The 17,898-nt window shown below is 38.9% G+C and overlaps 1 protein-coding gene across 9 annotated transcripts in view; it reads left to right on the forward strand.

Annotated features, from left to right (window-relative positions):
* The window catches only part of MIPOL1 (mirror-image polydactyly 1), a 195,361-nt gene that overhangs the window by 35,984 nt on the left and 141,479 nt on the right, over positions 1–17,898 (forward strand). For all 9 annotated transcript variants that reach the window (XM_027671033.1, XM_027671016.1, XM_027671025.1 and 6 more), the window contains 3 exons: positions 8,325–8,511; positions 10,033–10,168; positions 11,149–11,254. In XM_027671033.1, coding sequence (XP_027526834.1) covers positions 8,325–8,511; positions 10,033–10,168; positions 11,149–11,254 — 429 coding nt within the window. The remainder of the gene's footprint in view (positions 1–8,324; positions 8,512–10,032; positions 10,169–11,148; positions 11,255–17,898) is intronic.

The following is a 17,898-nucleotide window of genomic DNA, read 5'->3' on the forward strand; positions in this document are numbered from 1 at the left end:
TCATCCTTGAGAGAATACCTTTCCCTCATGCTTGACAGGAGTCACCTCCAGAGGCAGAGAGTTTCTGTCCTCTTCCCAATCGCCTTGTCAGTGCCCATGCCCTGGGACAGGGATCGCAGTTGCTTGGCTTCACTACCATCTAGTTTCATATCATGGACTGTGATATCCCAGCATCAGAGCAGCCAGGTCACCAGGGGCTCTCCTGACTGGTGGCTGAAATCTTTTCACATATCTCACAGCTCACCCAGGGATAGGGGTCGGGTGATTATCTCTGGCCCTGCCTCTTGCTCCTGTTCTGAGGACCCTGCTTCCTCTTCATCCCTCACTAAGAGAACTGATTTGGTCTTGGATTTCTTCTTCTGTGTGGGAGTGACTACTACTGGCACAGGTTGTTCCCCTCGTTCAGGTAGTTCCCCTGCAGTTTGAGTAGCCACAGTGCCTGTTGGTCTGGTTTCCTCCTCCTTCCCCTGAGGGTGCTGTCTAGCATTGAGCAGTGTTCGATATATAGTAGCCAGGGCCCAACATACTGCAATAAGTTGCCCCTCTCTGGAGTTGTCACAGCGTTCTCCTTGCAAATATTCTGTCACTTTATCAGGATCTTGTAGTTGTTCAGGGGTGAACTTCCAAATGTTTGGAGCATAGAATTTCCCCCCAGACTGATCCATTTTCTCCCCCATTCCATGCAACTAGTCACTATCCACCCTCAGGGCAAATCTCTGAATGACCTTCCTAGAAATCTCTTTCTTGACTCTAAACATGTTGTGGACCACACTGAGGAGACCTGGCAGACTTTGGAACAAGATAATGCTTTCCTTAACCTCTGAAGGGAATTCAGAATTCTCAAAATCTGTTGTAACAGGCCTGAAGGAGGAAAAAGGGGAGAATCACCCTCCCTTGTTCTTCCCACAGACTGGGTAAGGTTATTAATGGACTCAGCGCCCGAGGTAAGGGTAGTAGAGCAACACTGAAGAAATATCCCAAACGACCCTCATTGCCTATGATGTTATCATGTCATAAGCTGATATTTCACAGTACATCAACAAAGCAATCCTGATTCCTCTCCCTGCTCTGAAAAAGATAATCACGAGGAGCAGATATGGGAGTATATACAGGGCCAGGTACTACAACCCAATGATCAGACCAAGCACCATTGTGACCAGTAGCTCCATACCTAATACAGCAAATGCTTAGATCAAATTTGTTTCCAAGCCACTCTGGGCAGATCTGTTATTATCTCAAGCCTTTGTGCCTCACATCGGGCACCAAAAAGGCTGTCATGGTTTAGGAATGGTGTTCTCCAATTTAGTACTCCCACTAAAAAAACACATGCTGTTCCCCCTCCCACATCCAATGGGAAGCACAAAAGGCAAAGATCACAGGTTGAGATAAGAAGAATTTACTGGAAACAGCAATGAGATAAGAAAACAAACAGTAGCATCAACAATACTAATGACAGAAGGTATAAGAGAAGAAATGATTCACACAGATTGCATTTTCTGAACAGAGAAGGAACCGCTTCTCCCTGGAAGAGACTCCCTTCCCCCCCCCCTCCATGCCCTCAGCAGTGATGTGAGGTGGTATAGAATAACCTTTTCATCCTAGCCATACCCCCTTCAGGCTACTACAAAAAGTTAACCCAGTCCTGGCTGGAATCAGCAGAGCACTATGGTCATGTACTAATGGGGCACTGAGCATCCAATGCATCTACATAGTGATTTCCTCTTTGTTACTGCAAAGGCTTAGCTGGTTGTACATGGTATTTTGGCTGGGTAGAACACTAAGAAATAAAAGGAATTAGCTTTGTATTACAAAACTACTCTGAGCTCAGTCTTTGCTTTTAATCAGATTGTTGTGACTGCCATTCTACCGTGCTACAGAAGTGCTCTAGTGAGATTTTAGAGTCCTGCTGAATAATCATCTTGAATTTTGCCCAGTTTTCTTTAAACATTAGAAAAAGTGCTTCATGAAGGGACAACCATTTGCTCTTCATTGCAAGATATTGGTTCTCAGTATACTACACTAAAGGTCTAAATAATTCCTAACATAAGTAAATCTGTAGTAAGTCCAAAGACAAGTAAAGCTGCACTTCTTCTTCTTCTTTGTTTTGGAGAACATGTTTATTATTGACCTTGTATTTTTTTTACTGAGCTTTTGTAATTGTTTTCCAGAAACAGGAATTATTTTCTTCTTGAAAATAAAGTACAGCAACTTTTCCTAATACTAACTCTGAAAATTTGTTTGCATATTGTGGGAAAGATAAAATAGTGAGGAAAAAGTAAAAAATAATGAGCACCCTTTGACATATCCATGTAAATCATGTGTATTGCATCTGTGTCAACTGAAATATGAATGAAAAAGGAAATTACAGGCATTCTGAAAATGCATAAAATGTAAACCAACTCTTTTCACTTATGCCAGGCAATAGTATTTCTTCCAACAAACTAATTTTCTTTCTTTGCATATTTATGCCTATAAAATCCTTTCATTTTGGTTCCCACTCATTTTCAGGATTTATACCTTTTAATCATTCAGTAAAGGGTGAACTGTCAAGCAATCTGAGTTTTTCACAGTTATTCTGTTCTGTAGAAATTCCAGTAGTTAAATAGGCAAGTGAATGAATGTTTGTCTTTTGGCAAAACAGTTGACTCATCATTTTCACCTCATGAAGGAATATTCGGCCATAGTACTAATTTCATTTGCATAGCTTGAAAGGTTAGTGGCTATCAGGTTACATATGCAATATAATTAATGTACCAAAAAAACTAGATAATTTGAAAGTCAATAAAAAAGAATAGCAATTAGTCTAGTGAAAATAAAAAGAAGGTGAAGTTCTAAACTATGCTTTTACATGCATAGTTATTGCAGCAAGTGTGGTAGATGTGTGATTTGCAGGTGGGGCAAGATCAAGTATTTTTAAACTGTGGGAAGTGTATCCTGTTATTCTAGCGAGAAAAGTTAGTTTGGCAGGGCCAGGGTGGCTCTGCTTTTATAGTTTGTTGGATAGTGAATATTCCCTCTTGTTTAAAATTAAAAATTTTTGGTATTATGCAAACACAAAAAAACCCCATTGACATTGAAGCTGTGTTGTTGTTTAGACTGAGAATTAAAAATACATGATTGCAGCCCAGATAGACCAATCCGTCCTGGGCTGCATCAAAAGAAGTGTGGCCCGCAGGTCAAGGGAAATTATTCTACCCCTCCACTCTGCCCTTGTGAGACTTCACATAGAGTGCTGCATCCAGGTTGGGGCCCCCAGCACAAGAAAGACGTAGACTTGTTGCAGCAGATCCAGAGGAGGCCAGGAAGATGATCAGAGGGCTGGATAACATCTCCTGTTGAGGGCAGGCTGAGAGAACTGGGGTTGTTCAGCCTTGAGAAGAGAGGCCTCTGGGAAGACCTCATTGCAGCCTTCCAATACTTGAAGGGGGCTTATTAAAAAAAGAGAGAGAGCAACTTTTTACATAGGCAGATATGATAGGACAAGGGGGAACAGTGTTAAACTAAAAGAGTAGAGATTTAGGTTAGATATTAGGAAGAAGTTCTTTACCCAGAGGGTAGTGAGGCACTGGACCAGGTTGCCCAGAGAATCTATGGATGCCCAGTCTCTGGAAGTGTAGCCACTTCCAGAGTTGGATGGGGCCCTGGGCAACATGATCTAGTGGGGGGTATCCCTGCCTATGGCAGGGGGGTTGGAACTAGATGATCTTTAGGGTCCCTTCCAACCCAAACTGTTCTGTGATTCTGTGATTAACAGTAAATTATAGTTTGTCAATCACTGAATTTTGGAGGCTTATAGTAATTGACGTTACACTTCCTCAAATATAGCACAAAGTTTTGTTCAACATTTTTTCCCCTGTTTTTAATCTGAAAGTGTCACAGTGTCATAGCTAAATTTGCAGTCAGCTTTGCTTAAGCTCATTCTCTTCCCTCCTGCTTTTGCTCTTTTTCCTAGTATACCTCTTACTGCCATCCCTCTGGGTGTTCACTCATGCAGTCTTTTTCAGACAGATGAGAACATACTATGTCTGTGCCACAGACCAGCTTAAAACAAATACCAGTAAGCTATAGGTAGCAAGTGGTAAGTACTATTACACTTGAAGCTGATTTGATGCACCTAAGGCTTCCAATGTCCTCATACTCAACTGCAGGCAAATCTGTAGCTAGTCCTGTATTTTGAGGTGCTGTGTGCATGTTCCATTGGGTTTTGTTTGTTTTCCCTTACTCTTGTTCTGTGGAGATCCCCTGCAAACCTCTGAACTCATCAGTGCAGTTTGGCTAGTGGAGTGCTGAAAGACTACAAGCACATGGAAGGAGGTGCCCACTCAGCTTCTGCTCAGTGATGGGACTGCTGAATATGCTGAGTGGTGAAACAAGGAAAGCTACTGCCTCCTTAGTCTTCCAGTTGAATCTACACCTTCTGTGCACTTATTGTTGCTACAGGATTCTCTAATGCAGTGCTTTCCCTGATCTTGGTGCCAATCCCCCACTTCTTAGAAGAAGCTATGAGAAATAACGGGTGCCTGCACAGTGTGATAGTTTCAATGTTTTTACTTGACTTTTTAACCACTCCCAGCTTAACAACATTGAATTCTGTTCTGCCTTTACTGTTTTAAGCCATGACAGCATTATCTTCCCCTTATGTCCCTCACAATCAATTCCTAGATTTAATTCTGGTGTCTTTATATTCCTTCTTCCTAACATTTGCTTTTCTTTCCCTCAATGTGAACAATCTATTCATTCAAGATAAATACATACAGAAGATCAGCTGTTCAGCTTATCCTTATAGTGAAATATTAATCTGGGCTACTGAACTTGCTATTTTATATGGAAAATAAGTTGTTTAGTATACTCAAGAACCAGAATCAGCGGTGGGGGTACCACTTAATGAAATCTACATACATTTTTCTAAAGCTTGCAGGGCTGTTTTACACTTTATCTGATATTCCCTGTGCAGCCTAATTATTGCAAATGCTACTTACTCCCCAGTGTATGTCTACAGCATTGGTAATTAGTGCACAATACAATTCGCAGGAGGCATGAGGAAAAGCACTGAAGTACATTGATTAAAATTGCCACTTAGTTTACCATGGAGGTAATGGGCTATATGTAGAATAAAGTGGTTTTTAAAAAGAAAATCCCTATGCCGATTGATCTGACAGTGTTCAAAAAGTCTTCCCCAAAGCATTCTACTGACAAATTTAGCATCTAACAAAAAAAAACCAAAAAACCAAAACAAACACACAAACAAAACCCACCAAAACAAACAAACAAACAAACAAAAACATTGCAGCTTTATTAAATGAGTAAAAACCTCTCACCTTAATGCCCTTGGACAGAGTGCTTCCAATTCTGAGTGGAAGAGGCTACCATCATCTTCTCTCTTACAAAATCAGTAGATAAAAAACAGATCTGTGTTTCACCTAACATGTCTGGGAATGCCACTTACAGGCTTGCTGTGATGCTACTTAGTCTTAGCCATGTGCTTGAGGGAATTGAATCTGGCTGGAAAGGTGTGCTGCAAATGTACATTGCTTAAAGAAGCAGCATTAGCATTAATAAATGCCAACACAGGTCTAGTCCTATTCTAAATTATTTTTTTTAAGCTACAGTAACTTACAGTTGAAGGCATAAAACACCATATCTTGACATGGCCTAAGGATTTACCCTGAAGTGCAGATGCTAATGGAGATGTTTACCTCCTCATGCGGACATGTTTACTTCTGGTTTTAAAAATAAAAATAAAAATAAAAATCTGTCTGCTGACTCAACCTGTTCTCTAGAGAGCTTTGCTTCTTGTTGGCAGCTCATATTCAGGATGTTATAGAAAGGCTCCTGATTCTTATCTTACTATCTTACCCCCAGCTGCTCTTCCATGTAGGCACTAGTGATACTGTTGGTGTGACCTGGGAAGTATTGTGTGTGACTCTATGGGTCTGGGGGTGATGATCGAGGGTGTGGGAACCCAGGTGGTGTTAGCCTTGATCCTTCTAGTAAGAGGGAGGGGCATGGAAGAGGATTGAGTGAAATATCACAGAGTCACAAAATATGTTGAGTTGAAAGGGACCCGCAGGGATCATCTTCAGACAATAGGAAGAACCCTCATGTTTAAAGGTCCTGGTTCTTATGGGGGACTACAACAATGCTAATAATCTGCTGAAGGACAACAGCAGGACACAAGTGATCTAGGAAAATTGCTGGTGGCCATTAATAACAGCTTCCTGATAAAAATGATTGAGGTGCCAACAAGGTGATCTCCAGTGGTCCCTGCCAATTGCAATGATCTTGTGAACAATTCTTAGAGTCCTGGCACTAAAAGCAGCAAATTGACAAAACAGGAACTGTGAAAAGAAACTTACTTGGTTGATTACTCTCATGCTAAGGGAATAGAAGCAGCCTAAAATGTCATCTAAAAATCTTAGCACTCTGAAATGAGGTTTTTCTTCTCCAACTTTCATATAGTCTGGACCAAAGGAGAGCACAGTAGTGCTAAACAAGGAACAAAGAAAAAAGCTTTGCAAATATGGAAATTCAGACTAAGATTAGTTTTCAGGTAGTACTAACTGGAGAGGATTCCAGATTTTCCCCTTATGTGTTGTCACTCCCAAGTTGGGGCAGGTTCTTAGAGTAATATATTTGGCGATTTTTTTTTACCATATGTTTCTTTAGAGGTCCTTGCTCCTTACTATAAGGAGGAGCAAGAAATCAGATCCAGTTTTCAGAGGTAGCAGCACTTCAGAGAAAATCTCTGCACAAAAACCTGCAGGATTTCAAGCCAGTGGAAACAGTGTACATTTGTTCAAAGAATCTAGTTAGCTGTGGCCCGTGTTCAAATTCTGCATTAGCTGTGAAATGATATGAGGAACACGTTTCAATTACAGTGCTGAAAGTAGTGCAATACTTATTAACAAATGTTTTATCAAGTTATGGTCCCCACATATTTATTAGTGCTCAGAAACAAAGATTCTGATATGCTGTTGACTGTTGTTTCTCTAGTACAAAAATCAGTGGTTATAGTTTACAGTAATGGTAAGAGTGGATTCAAGTAAGTTTGTGCTGAAGTGAATTAGGAGAATACAAATGAGCAGTGGGTACCGTAAGTTTTCTTTAAGATAGTGACATATAGCTTTTAATGGAACTTGTTAAACTGACTCCAGCCAATTCACAAGTCATCTCTCAGTGCCCTCGGGCTGTTTCCTGTACCATTGGCTGTGCCTTTACTTCTTTAAGGAGAAAGGAATCTATTGCAACAGATTTTAGAGACAATCTTTGGTATTTTTTACTTGGAATGTCTTACGTGGAGCATGACACCTTGATACTGATTGATGTGTATTTTTGGGCTATTTCTACTTGATTTCAACTGTATAAACAGTTTCTTATTATTTTTGAAGAGGATGTTATAAGATGGATAAGAGAATGTATACCCTATAATTTATCCAAAATGTTTGGAAACACTAACTTTATTAAACAAGCAAAAGCTCCAGTGTTTGTTCTCTACAAATCTAAATGAAAAAATGAAGAATATATGCACCTTTTTTCCATTTGCAGGTTTTTTAGGCTGATTCCTTCTCATTTTTTAATATAATTCTATAATTAAAACTTACTTGTTCTTACTTTATGAAAGAACATTTGTGGTATGTAAATCTTTCTTTCATTTAAATACCTTGATATCAGAAATGTCGTAAAAATATCTAGTAGCCATGGTTAAGAGAACTAACTATCACTCTCAACATTTTAGTCATATTTTTCCCCTTTGGCACAATTTCTGTTTTGCATTCTTCAGGTTCCTTAGTTGTATGAGCCTGTGCCTTGCACTGTACAGGAATGAATAATGTGGCCTTAAATTTGTTGTTGCTAATTACAGCTTGATGATATTCCTTTTGTAGCCAAAATGGATTTGAAAGAGACCTCACTATAAGTAAGAGTCTAGTCAATAACCTGAAAATTTCTCTCTCTATAGCAGAAATTCATCATATCTTACTATGGTAGAGCTGATTTTTACAAAAGATAGGTAAATATTTTTCTACAGTCAGCATTATTTCAAGCAGTCATTTAAGGGGAAGAGTTATATTAGGAAATGGTGATTAATCTCATGTTTCCATGAGAAAAATCCAGGAAATAGTTTGTAACTTCTACATCCATGCTGTCGGTAACACAACTCTTGTTCCTGAGTGGGAAGAAGAAGCTGTGAATCTGAAAGTAAATTTCTTGTTTCCTTCTGCTACAAATAAGAATATGAATATAGGAAGCCATTTTTGAATGAGAAATCTCAAATTTTTGCTTCATTTTCCAAATAAGAAAGTGTGTTTGCTTCTCTTTCCAATTAGAAACACACATCTTGGAACAAAAAAAAGAAGACTTTTGCGTTGGACTTCAGTTTTTTCCGAATTCTCAAAAAAACGCAGAATTTTTCATCCAGACAGAAACTGAAGCACCAAAATCTTCAGATTTGCCAGTAAAGAGTCAAAGAGGAGGAGTCCTAAATGATTATAGTTCTGGTCCTGAAGAATCAAGGTAAAACCAAGAAATATCCCTATATGTAGTTTTTCTAGATTCAAATTATAGACAAAATACATATGGATTTTTGGATAAAGATAGGGAAGTTTGCTACCCACGTAAGAGTCAGTAAGTCAGCTTTTTACTTAGACTCACCATAGCTGCCCTTCTTCCCTTGTGGAATGCAGCTTTTTCACTATTGTATTCTCTTGCATAGAAAATTTGATATTTGCAATGCTTTATATCACACACTGTGGGTATTTCAACTATTGTGTTCTCTACAGAGAATTTTGAAAATGCATCCTGAAGAGAATTAAAACAGATCTAAAAGTCTAGTAGCATCTGTGGCTTTACACAACAAGCACAGTGTACCCTAAATGTGATGAGTGAGTAGAAAGCAGGAATAAAGCAGTGTGAAGTCCTGATGAAGTTGGAAGAGTGAATATGAGGAGATGTGATACCTTGTAGCAGTCTATGACAGGAATCTGGAGAAAGGCAAATATGGTTGAAAAGTTTAATATAAACTCTGAACATATTATTCTGTTATTAATTTTGGTCATTTCTTCTCATTATTTTTTGTACTGTGCAATGGCCCTCTACTGCGGTCTTGAGAAATATATGTACTCATTTTATATGTGACATAATATACAAGGTATAATTAGCTGCCTAGGGAAAATGCTACCAGTTTTGAGTGACTTAGGCATTCTGCAGACCAGGTCTAAACTGAAAGTGACAGAGTTGCTTTTGAAAATGGGAGCAAGGCTGCAAAGCCCTATTATATACTTTTGAAAAATATACTAATTTCTCACCTGTCTAGCAGATTCTACACCTGCTTTTGTTATCTTTATTATGAACTGGTGGTGTTTTATTGGGTCAAACCCAATCTGCAGTACGTTTTCATTTGTCTTGTTGCCTTTTTTTGCATTAGGGACTGACATATGCCATTAGGGAATGCATCCTGCACTAAAAGCCAAATATAATCCCGAGTGCTTGAGTACAGCCCAGTACAGAGTCAGCCAAAGATTGTTGCTCCTACCCTTCATCAGTGCCACTCCCACTGGCAATCAGGCTGGTCTTCAACACTGAGATTAACTTCCCACAGCAGTCAGCATGTTAAACCATCTCATCTGCAAGTATGTTACATGGAGGATCCTAAAGCTATGTGCCAAAACCTCATTATAGTAGATACTATATAAATTGCAGAAAATATGTCCTTCCCCAAATAGATTGAAATTAGAATATATGATAAAATATCTTGATATAGAAAAGCCCAGGAAATGCTGAGTCAGTGTTGATTCGCATTGTAGATTCTGGTCTTGGTGTACCATCAATGTGATTTGTAATTTTTTCTTCTAAGGAGAAAGGAAAAAAATCATTTGAGGAAAGAAAACATTTCAGTTTAAGATGATGATGAATTATATTTAAACTTGGTCATGGAAGCATCTCCTGAACATGGAAAATGCTTGAGTTTTATAATGTCTGGGCAATAGTATCTAGAGGTTATTTTTCTTTCCTTTTTTTTTTCCTTCCTAAATACAGTACTGTAGAAAGAAAGGCTAACAGAATGCTCCCTGAATTTATACCCTCATGGAAGGATGCTGCAGATTTAGATGGAAAAACAGAAACTGCATTCCTTTTAAAAGAATTGGACACACTGAGGGCCAAAAATAAAAAGGTACAATTGAAATATTCAGATCACAGTATTTGCTTTCTTATGGTTGGCTTGCAAAACATACATTTTAAATTGTTCCTGATTTAGTTTTGTTATTTATTTTAGAGTACTAATCACTAACTTCCTGACATTTTGGATTCTTAGTATCTGTTTAACAACCATTTCTCTGGAATTTAAAAAAACCCGTTCAACCTACCCTCTGATTTTTTTAGTCAGTGACATATGTTCTTGCACCCTGGATGAAAACCAAGGAGGACCAAAGACAAAGCCAGGACTTCATGAATAGAATCTGGAGCTCATGCTTCTGATGCTTCTGTGGCCCAGATAACGAATGTGCCCTGATAAGTTCTCTTTGTTGAGAGGAAGAAAATTCCATCTTACTTGAACACTGCATTGCTTCTAGTTAATTGTGGTTGTATGCACCTAAACAACGTAACAGTCTGTAGTCTTTCCATGAAGTGTCATTTAATATTTAATGGCAAGCTCAGATATCTCTCAAAGAACAGATTTACTGAATACCCATTTAAAAGAAAGGCCTCAATATGTGAAAGAATACCAGTTTTGTATCTGATGATGAACACGAAAAATTATGCATTTACACCACAGTCTTTTCATGCTGTGATGGCAGTGCTCTTGGTAGGAAACGGGCTGTTTATGCAGACACCACCTGCATTATATTCCATCTAATTCTGAACTTCCTTAGCAAGAAGGCTGCCGATACCTGAAGAAGAGAATCCCAAGTGAAAACAACAGCATGCAATACAAGTAGCAATGTGCTACTTGTTTCACAGATAGGTCAGATGTTAAAATTAATATATTTTTAATGTTTGGTCTTTGAACAAATAAATATAATAAATTGAACTTTTGTTGTAATGCTTAGTGTTTGTATTTTGGGGGTAAGAAATTATTATTTACAATTTTGGTGTGGTTAAAAGAGCTGTTTCAGCCGGATAAGAATCTTACTGTGCATTTGTTCAATTCAGCTTCAAGATAATCTAGCTGAAAAGGACAAGGAGCTGAAGACAATGAAACTGGACTTAGAACTGCAAGAGAGAGCTACAGAAGCTAAGATTGCAGAAAAGATTGCAGGTACAGTAGGCAAGTGTTTAACAGATGGCTGTGTGGCTCCTACAGTACCTGTGGTTGCTATATGACGTGGCCTAGTGAGCGTTAGCTTTATTTGCTAAAGGAGGGAAGATTTGACTTTTTTTTTTATATGTGGCTGTTTAGAGTTGCTTAGAAAATAGGTGGCTTTAACATCCTGGTACTGGTATTAGTAGGAGCTTTACCTGTATTCATACTGATTTGGGCATTAAATGCATTGTTAACACCATGTCAATCCAATCACAAAAAGGTTGTTTGTTTTGTTGGAAGGTCCTGAACAAACAAGGGGAAATAATGATTACCAGTGCCTCTACCTTTCAACCAGCAGTTCAAATACCACTTATTGTTTTAGCTCGTTCAGAGCAATACTACCCCCTCCCCATGCATGGAGATAGTCACACATTCACCTCAACTAGAGACCTGCACTGTTCTTGAAAAACCTGTTCTTGAAAAATCTGCTCTTCTGGTAGTTGTAATGAATTTTTGTCAAATAATGGTATGTCTCCAGTGAATGAAGTATATATGAATTCTCAAAAGGAAAGGTTTTTAAGTTTATAGCTGAAAGTGAATGCATGCTTATATTTGTTGTTAATTGTTCTTTGGGGAGACATACAAGCATGGAGACAGCTTGTATTCTATGCTTTCAGGTATTGCTGACATAATGAAGCTGAGTATTTTTATTATTGAGAAGTGCCTGTGTATACAGTGTACCTAGTGGATGAAAAATGCTCTAAGGTTTTTCTGAAAGCGTTTTAAGAAAATGAATGAGAGTGCTTTTATAAATGCATTGTATCATTTGTTCAAAAAGAAAGTGTGAGCTTGGTAAAACTGTTTTCTTATAGATCTTACACACTTCATAATGTATTAATAGTACTAATACCTGTCTCCAAAATGTTGGTACTGAAGGGAGGAGTAATTGTCTTGGGGAAAAAAGAGCAGATTATAAACCCTCTAACTGAAAAACAGATGGCTGACTTTCCACTTAATATCAAACTCCTGAGAATACAGTATACTGTGAATATTATAGATAGAAGAGACAGTTCCTAGATTTTCTGTGGTGGGGGAAGGGAAAGGAAAATCTAATCGACATCTTAGGAAAAAAATTAAATTCAGGCATAATTTTATTCTTATTCAATTTCACATAACTGCTTGCTTTATTTTCATAAGAAAAAAAAATCCACACTCTCTATCATTGTTACATCCAGCAGCCAAAGGCTAATGCAAATGGTTTGGGCTGGATCTGAAGTTTCGTGTTTGTTCCTGGATATTTGCCCAGTATTTTACCTCTGTACTTGATTCTCTTTGATATAGGTGTTCATTGCTCATTAAAACCTGGAAAGAAAGGTGTGACAAAAACATGTTTGGTTTCACTTTTATGGATACAGTAGAAATACTTTTTGGTAAATTGTTGTTTTTCTACACTACTGTTCAAACATTCTAATTATGTCCTAAGCGTATTTTTCTCTTCAAAATAGTATGGTATGAATATGGATATAAGAATTTAACATACTTAGTCTTTTTTAAAAGTAAGAATAAACCAAATTTTAAAGAGAGCTACAATGTGTAGTAAGGATGACCTTTAAAAAATAGCCTTTTTTTTCTCTTTTTATGAGTACAGGAAGTATAAAATCCTTTAAATGCTGAGAGAGAGGGCAAGAGGCTCCTTACTACTTAAGCTGTTTGCCAAAAGGAAGCGTTGTTAATATTTCACAGTTTTTTTGCTTCCTGTCTTACAGTTCTAAGAATGTTACCAAGTATAGATAAATGGTTTGAAATCTGGAATGATGTGAACCAAACCGAATTTGTGGAGGTCTTTGTGTCTCTCTCTCATAAAAACCTTGGGTAGAGTTCTAATGGGACAAGCAGAACCTAATAAAGAAGAGACTGTGTTTAAGGAAAAACTTTTCCCCTTGTGTTAAGTTCTTTGAGGAAGGGAGAACACATGCTGCTGTGATTTCATGTTACTAGTTAATGTTTAATTACTGCCATGTATAACACATGGTGGAGTGAAGCTTGTAAATATGGGTGTTTGCATTTTTATTATTACTTAGTACTGACTTTATGATAAGTAAGTGACTCCACAAAATTATATTGTAAAGAACATCAGAAAGGTACACCATAAAAGTGTTATCTACCTTGAGGAGTATTACAATTCTGTTTTAAAATGTAACCCCCTAATTGATGGGTTTTACCTAAACAAGTCCCATGGAAAGAACAGAAAAGCTGAAGACAAAGGCCATTTTTAAATGAAGCTACTGCAGTCTTCAGAAACAAATAATCTGAAGATTGTCCCTTTATGATTTTTTCTTTGTTTAGAGGAAGAAGTGAAGAGAAAAAGTGTAAATTTTTGAAATGCTTCATGAAAGAGGAAGTAGAATTAAAGCAGAAGATTTGGATGATGGAAGAGAAAGTATAATACTCTGTGCAGTAAAGAAATTATATTCAGAAGGTGTTTATTTTCAAATTTTGCTAGCCTGGAAAATGGATTTTAAAACTTCCTTTGGTCCTTATCTCTATGTCAACTAGTTATGGCTAAAGAAAATTAGGGAATTTGCAGTTTTGGTTATAGACTTCTAGGCATTGGATACTAATGTTTCTGGGGGTCATAGTTGCCACAAATTCCTGCAGTTTCTTCATTATTATTCTGCTGGATTTTGTGTCATTATAAGCCAATGTCCATTAGCGTACCATTAGTTTCACTCCCCATCATCAAGAAGAATAGGAGTAGAGGCAACATCAGGAAAATCAAGGGAAGAGCACATCGTAAAAGAACAGAGACCAGGATAATGTAAGGAAAAATGGGAACACCGCATATGAACTGGGTATGAAGAATAGACAAATCTTGAAATTTGGGAACTGCAGAACTTTAATATGTTGAACAGAAAAGGAATGGGTGCCCCCCATGGGAAGACAAAGGGAGAAAGAGCATACATCTTCTGAGGACAGACTGGAAGATAAAGATGGATGCATTGCAAAGGACAGTCTTCAAAAGAACCAGAAGAGAGAATAGATCTCCCTTTGGATGGACATAATAAGTGACTTCATTTTTTCCTAACAGAAGAATGAAATAGGGGATATATGGGAAGTTTTAGAGGAAAGAGCTGGTTGAGTGTAAGGCAGAATTATAGAGCATAGTGGTAACCTCTCTAGACTGGAAAAAATATCAAAGCCCCGGTCTTCTCACAGTAACTCCTGCCATTACTGCAGCAGGATATAATATAATTGGCATCAGAACCTCAGCTCTTGCATATTTTTGTTGCTGTCACAGTATATATTGAGACTAAGAATAATTCTAAATGAAAATATAATTAAAAAAAAATGTTTATCCTTAAATCTTTCTGTAGCAATGGCTATTCTGTGGAGTTGGGGTTTTTTTGTGCTAGTTTCTAATAAGAATATTACCAAAATTTATTACTTTTTTAAATCAACATCATATCAGGAGGATTGAGTCCAGCCCTGTTAGATGTTGCACACTACATTTAGTGCCTGAAAACTGTATTAGCATTCTGGAGATGCTCTCTGAAAGACCAGGGTAATGATAGGAAATACAGTGTGGAAAAAGGGGAAAACAGTACTTCTAATATAGTGGTATATGTTATACAGCTTTCAACCTCTTGGAAACTATGGCAATATACCTACAATGAATTCCCTATTTCAGGTCTGTTTTTATGAAAATGTTGTGCATTTGCATTTGTAGTATTTTGGAATTCTTGATTATGGTATGGAAAAGTTCATGAACATTATTTGAAGTTTCCTAAATTGACTCAAAAAATAATTACTGAATATGCATATGCAATAGTTTTAATAGAAAGTAAAAACAAATATCCAAGTGGCTATTACCTGAGAGTTAATTTGATTGCAGAAAGAAAATCAGGGATACAAAAGCACAATTTGAAGTTAAATTAGCCACTTCTGTTAGGGATAATAAAAAGTCCTTCTATAAATACATTAATAACAAAAGGAGAGGCAAAGAAAACCTCCATTCTTTGAGGGACTTGGAGGGAAACATAGTTAATAAAGATGAGGAGAAGGCTGAGGTACTTAACACCTACTTTGCCTCAGTTTTTACCAGTAGGACAGGTGGCCCTCAAGGCAACTGGCCTCTGGAGCTGGTAGACAGAGATAGGAAACCAAATAGTCCCCTTGTATTCCAGGAGGAAATAGTTAGTGACTTACTGAGTCATCTGGATCCTCACAAGTCTATGGGACCAGACGGGATCCATCCTAGGGTAATGAGGGAGCTGGCAGAAGAGCTTGCCAAGCCGCTCTCCACCATCTTCCAACAATCCTGGCTCACTGGGGAGGTCCCTTATGACTGGAAGTTGGCAAATATCACCCCAATCCATAAAAAAGGCTGCAAGGCTGACCCGGGTAACTACAGGCCTGTCAGCCTGACCTCGGTGCCTGGCAGAGTTATGGAGCAGATTATCCTGTGTGAAATCACACAGCAGCTACAGGATGGACAAGGGATCAGACCCAGCCAACACGGGTTTAGGAGGGGCAGATCCTGTTTGACCAACCTGATCTCCTTTTACGATCAGGTGACCCACCTGGTGGACGAGGGAAAGGCTGTGGATGTGGTCTATCTGGACTTCAGCAAAGCCTTTGACACTGTCTCCCATAGCATACTCCTGGAAAAGCTGGCAGCCCACGGCTTGGACAGGGGCACTCTCTGCTGGGTCAGGAACTGGCTCGAGGGCCGGGCCCAGAGAGTGCTGGTGAACGGAGCTGCATCCAGTTGGAAGCCGGTCACCAGTGGTGTCCCCCAGGGGTCAGTGCTGGGCCCAGTCCTTTTTAACATCTTTATCGATGATTTAGATGAGGGGATTGAGTCCATCATCAGCAAATTTGCAGATGACACCAAGTTGGGAGGGAGTGTCGACCTGCCGGAAGGCAGGAGGGCTCTGCAGAGGGATCTGGATAGACTGGAGAGATGGGCAAACTCCAATGAAATGAAGTTCAACAAGGCCAAGTGCCGGGTCCTGCACTTTGGCCACAACAACCCCCTGCAGCGCTACAGGCTGGGGACAGAGTGGCTGGAGAGCAGCCAGGCAGAAAGGGACTTGGGGGTGCTGATCGACAGGAGGCTGAACATGAGCCAGCAGTGTGCTCAGGTAGCCAAGAAGGCCAATGGCATCCTGGCCTGCATCAGGAACAGTGTGGCCAGCAGGAGCAGGGAAGTGATCCTTCCCCTGTACTCTGCATTGGTGAGGCCACACCTTGAGTATTGTGTTCAGCTCTGGGCCCCTCAGTTCAGGAAGGACATTGAGGTGCTGGAGCGGGTCCAGAAAAGAGCAACGAGGCTGGTGAAGGGACTTGAGCACAAGTCCTATGAGGAGAGGCTGAGGGAGCTGGGGTTGTTTAGTCTGGAGAAGAGAAGGCTTAGAGGCGACCTCATCACTCTCTTCAACTACCTGAAGGGAGGTTATAGCCAGGCGGGGGTTGGTCTCTTCTCCCGGGCAACCAACAATAGGACAAGGGGACATGGGCTCAAGCTCTGCCAGGGGAGGTTTAGGTTAGATGTTAGGAAAAAATTCTTTACAGAGAGGGTTATCAGACATTGGAACGGCCTACCCAGAGAGGTGGTGGATTCACCATCCCTGGAGGTTTTTAAAAAGAGATTGGACGTGGCCCTTAGTGCCATGATATAGTAATTGGAGTTGGATCAGGGGTTGGACTTGATGATCTTGGAGGTCTCTTCCAACCCTACCTATTCTATGATTCTATGATTCTATGATTCTATGATTTAATATCCCATAAAGTAAGAGGAAATAAGTAATCTTACCAGTAATAAACTTTGGGTGGCAATAACTTCCAGCACAGAAGCAAAGTATTTTCCATTTCTTCAAAGCTCACTTTAAAGTCCCTTTTTAGATGTTATTTTTCTTTCCTGCATGTCATCCATTAAAGATTAGCTGTGGAAGGTTGGAGCATGGAGAGATTATGAATGACAGAACAACTCCTCCAGAATAATAATCAGTTTTTGGTATTTAATGCTGTTTGACTTTTGCAGACACATTTCTTATTAACCTTTGGTACAAACAGAAATCCAGGTTCCTGATATCTCATGGAGAAGATGAATTCAAGATCCTCTTCCAATTAAACTGAAATAAGGCCAATATTGGGTTTTAGCCAAAAGAACTCAGTAGTTCCCAACTCTTGTGTTTATAAACCTAAATGTGAATGATATTTTACAGTTTAAGTAGGTAATTCATATACTTCCCTAACCCAGTTTTCTAGACAAAATTTCTTTATATATATAGTCTATATCATTCTTAGGGGGGTTTGTCCTATTAATGCTTCATTATGGAATACTACTTCCTGAATATTTTTTCAAATATTTCCTGATAAATATCACAGTTTTGAAAACAGCTGTAGGATTTGTATCCTCTATATGGGAAGGTAGACAATCCATCTAAAGGACAGAAAAAATCCCCAAGGTGGGGGCATTGAGACTGAGAAATTCTTGGCTTAGTTTTTAACAGTTTAATTTGAAACACTGGAATTTTACCTTCCAGTTGTCAGAATTGTTGATTGTCAAAAAGTTGCATGCAGCTCTTTCAAGTACAATATACGATGGGCTGGCATAGATCAAGATGCCAATTACTAAACTATTTATGGGTGGAGCT

This window comes from Neopelma chrysocephalum, unplaced genomic scaffold (genome assembly GCF_003984885.1).
Source record: "Neopelma chrysocephalum unplaced genomic scaffold, ASM398488v2 Primary Assembly neopelma1_24, whole genome shotgun sequence".
Taxonomy (NCBI): Eukaryota; Metazoa; Chordata; class Aves; order Passeriformes; family Pipridae; genus Neopelma; species Neopelma chrysocephalum.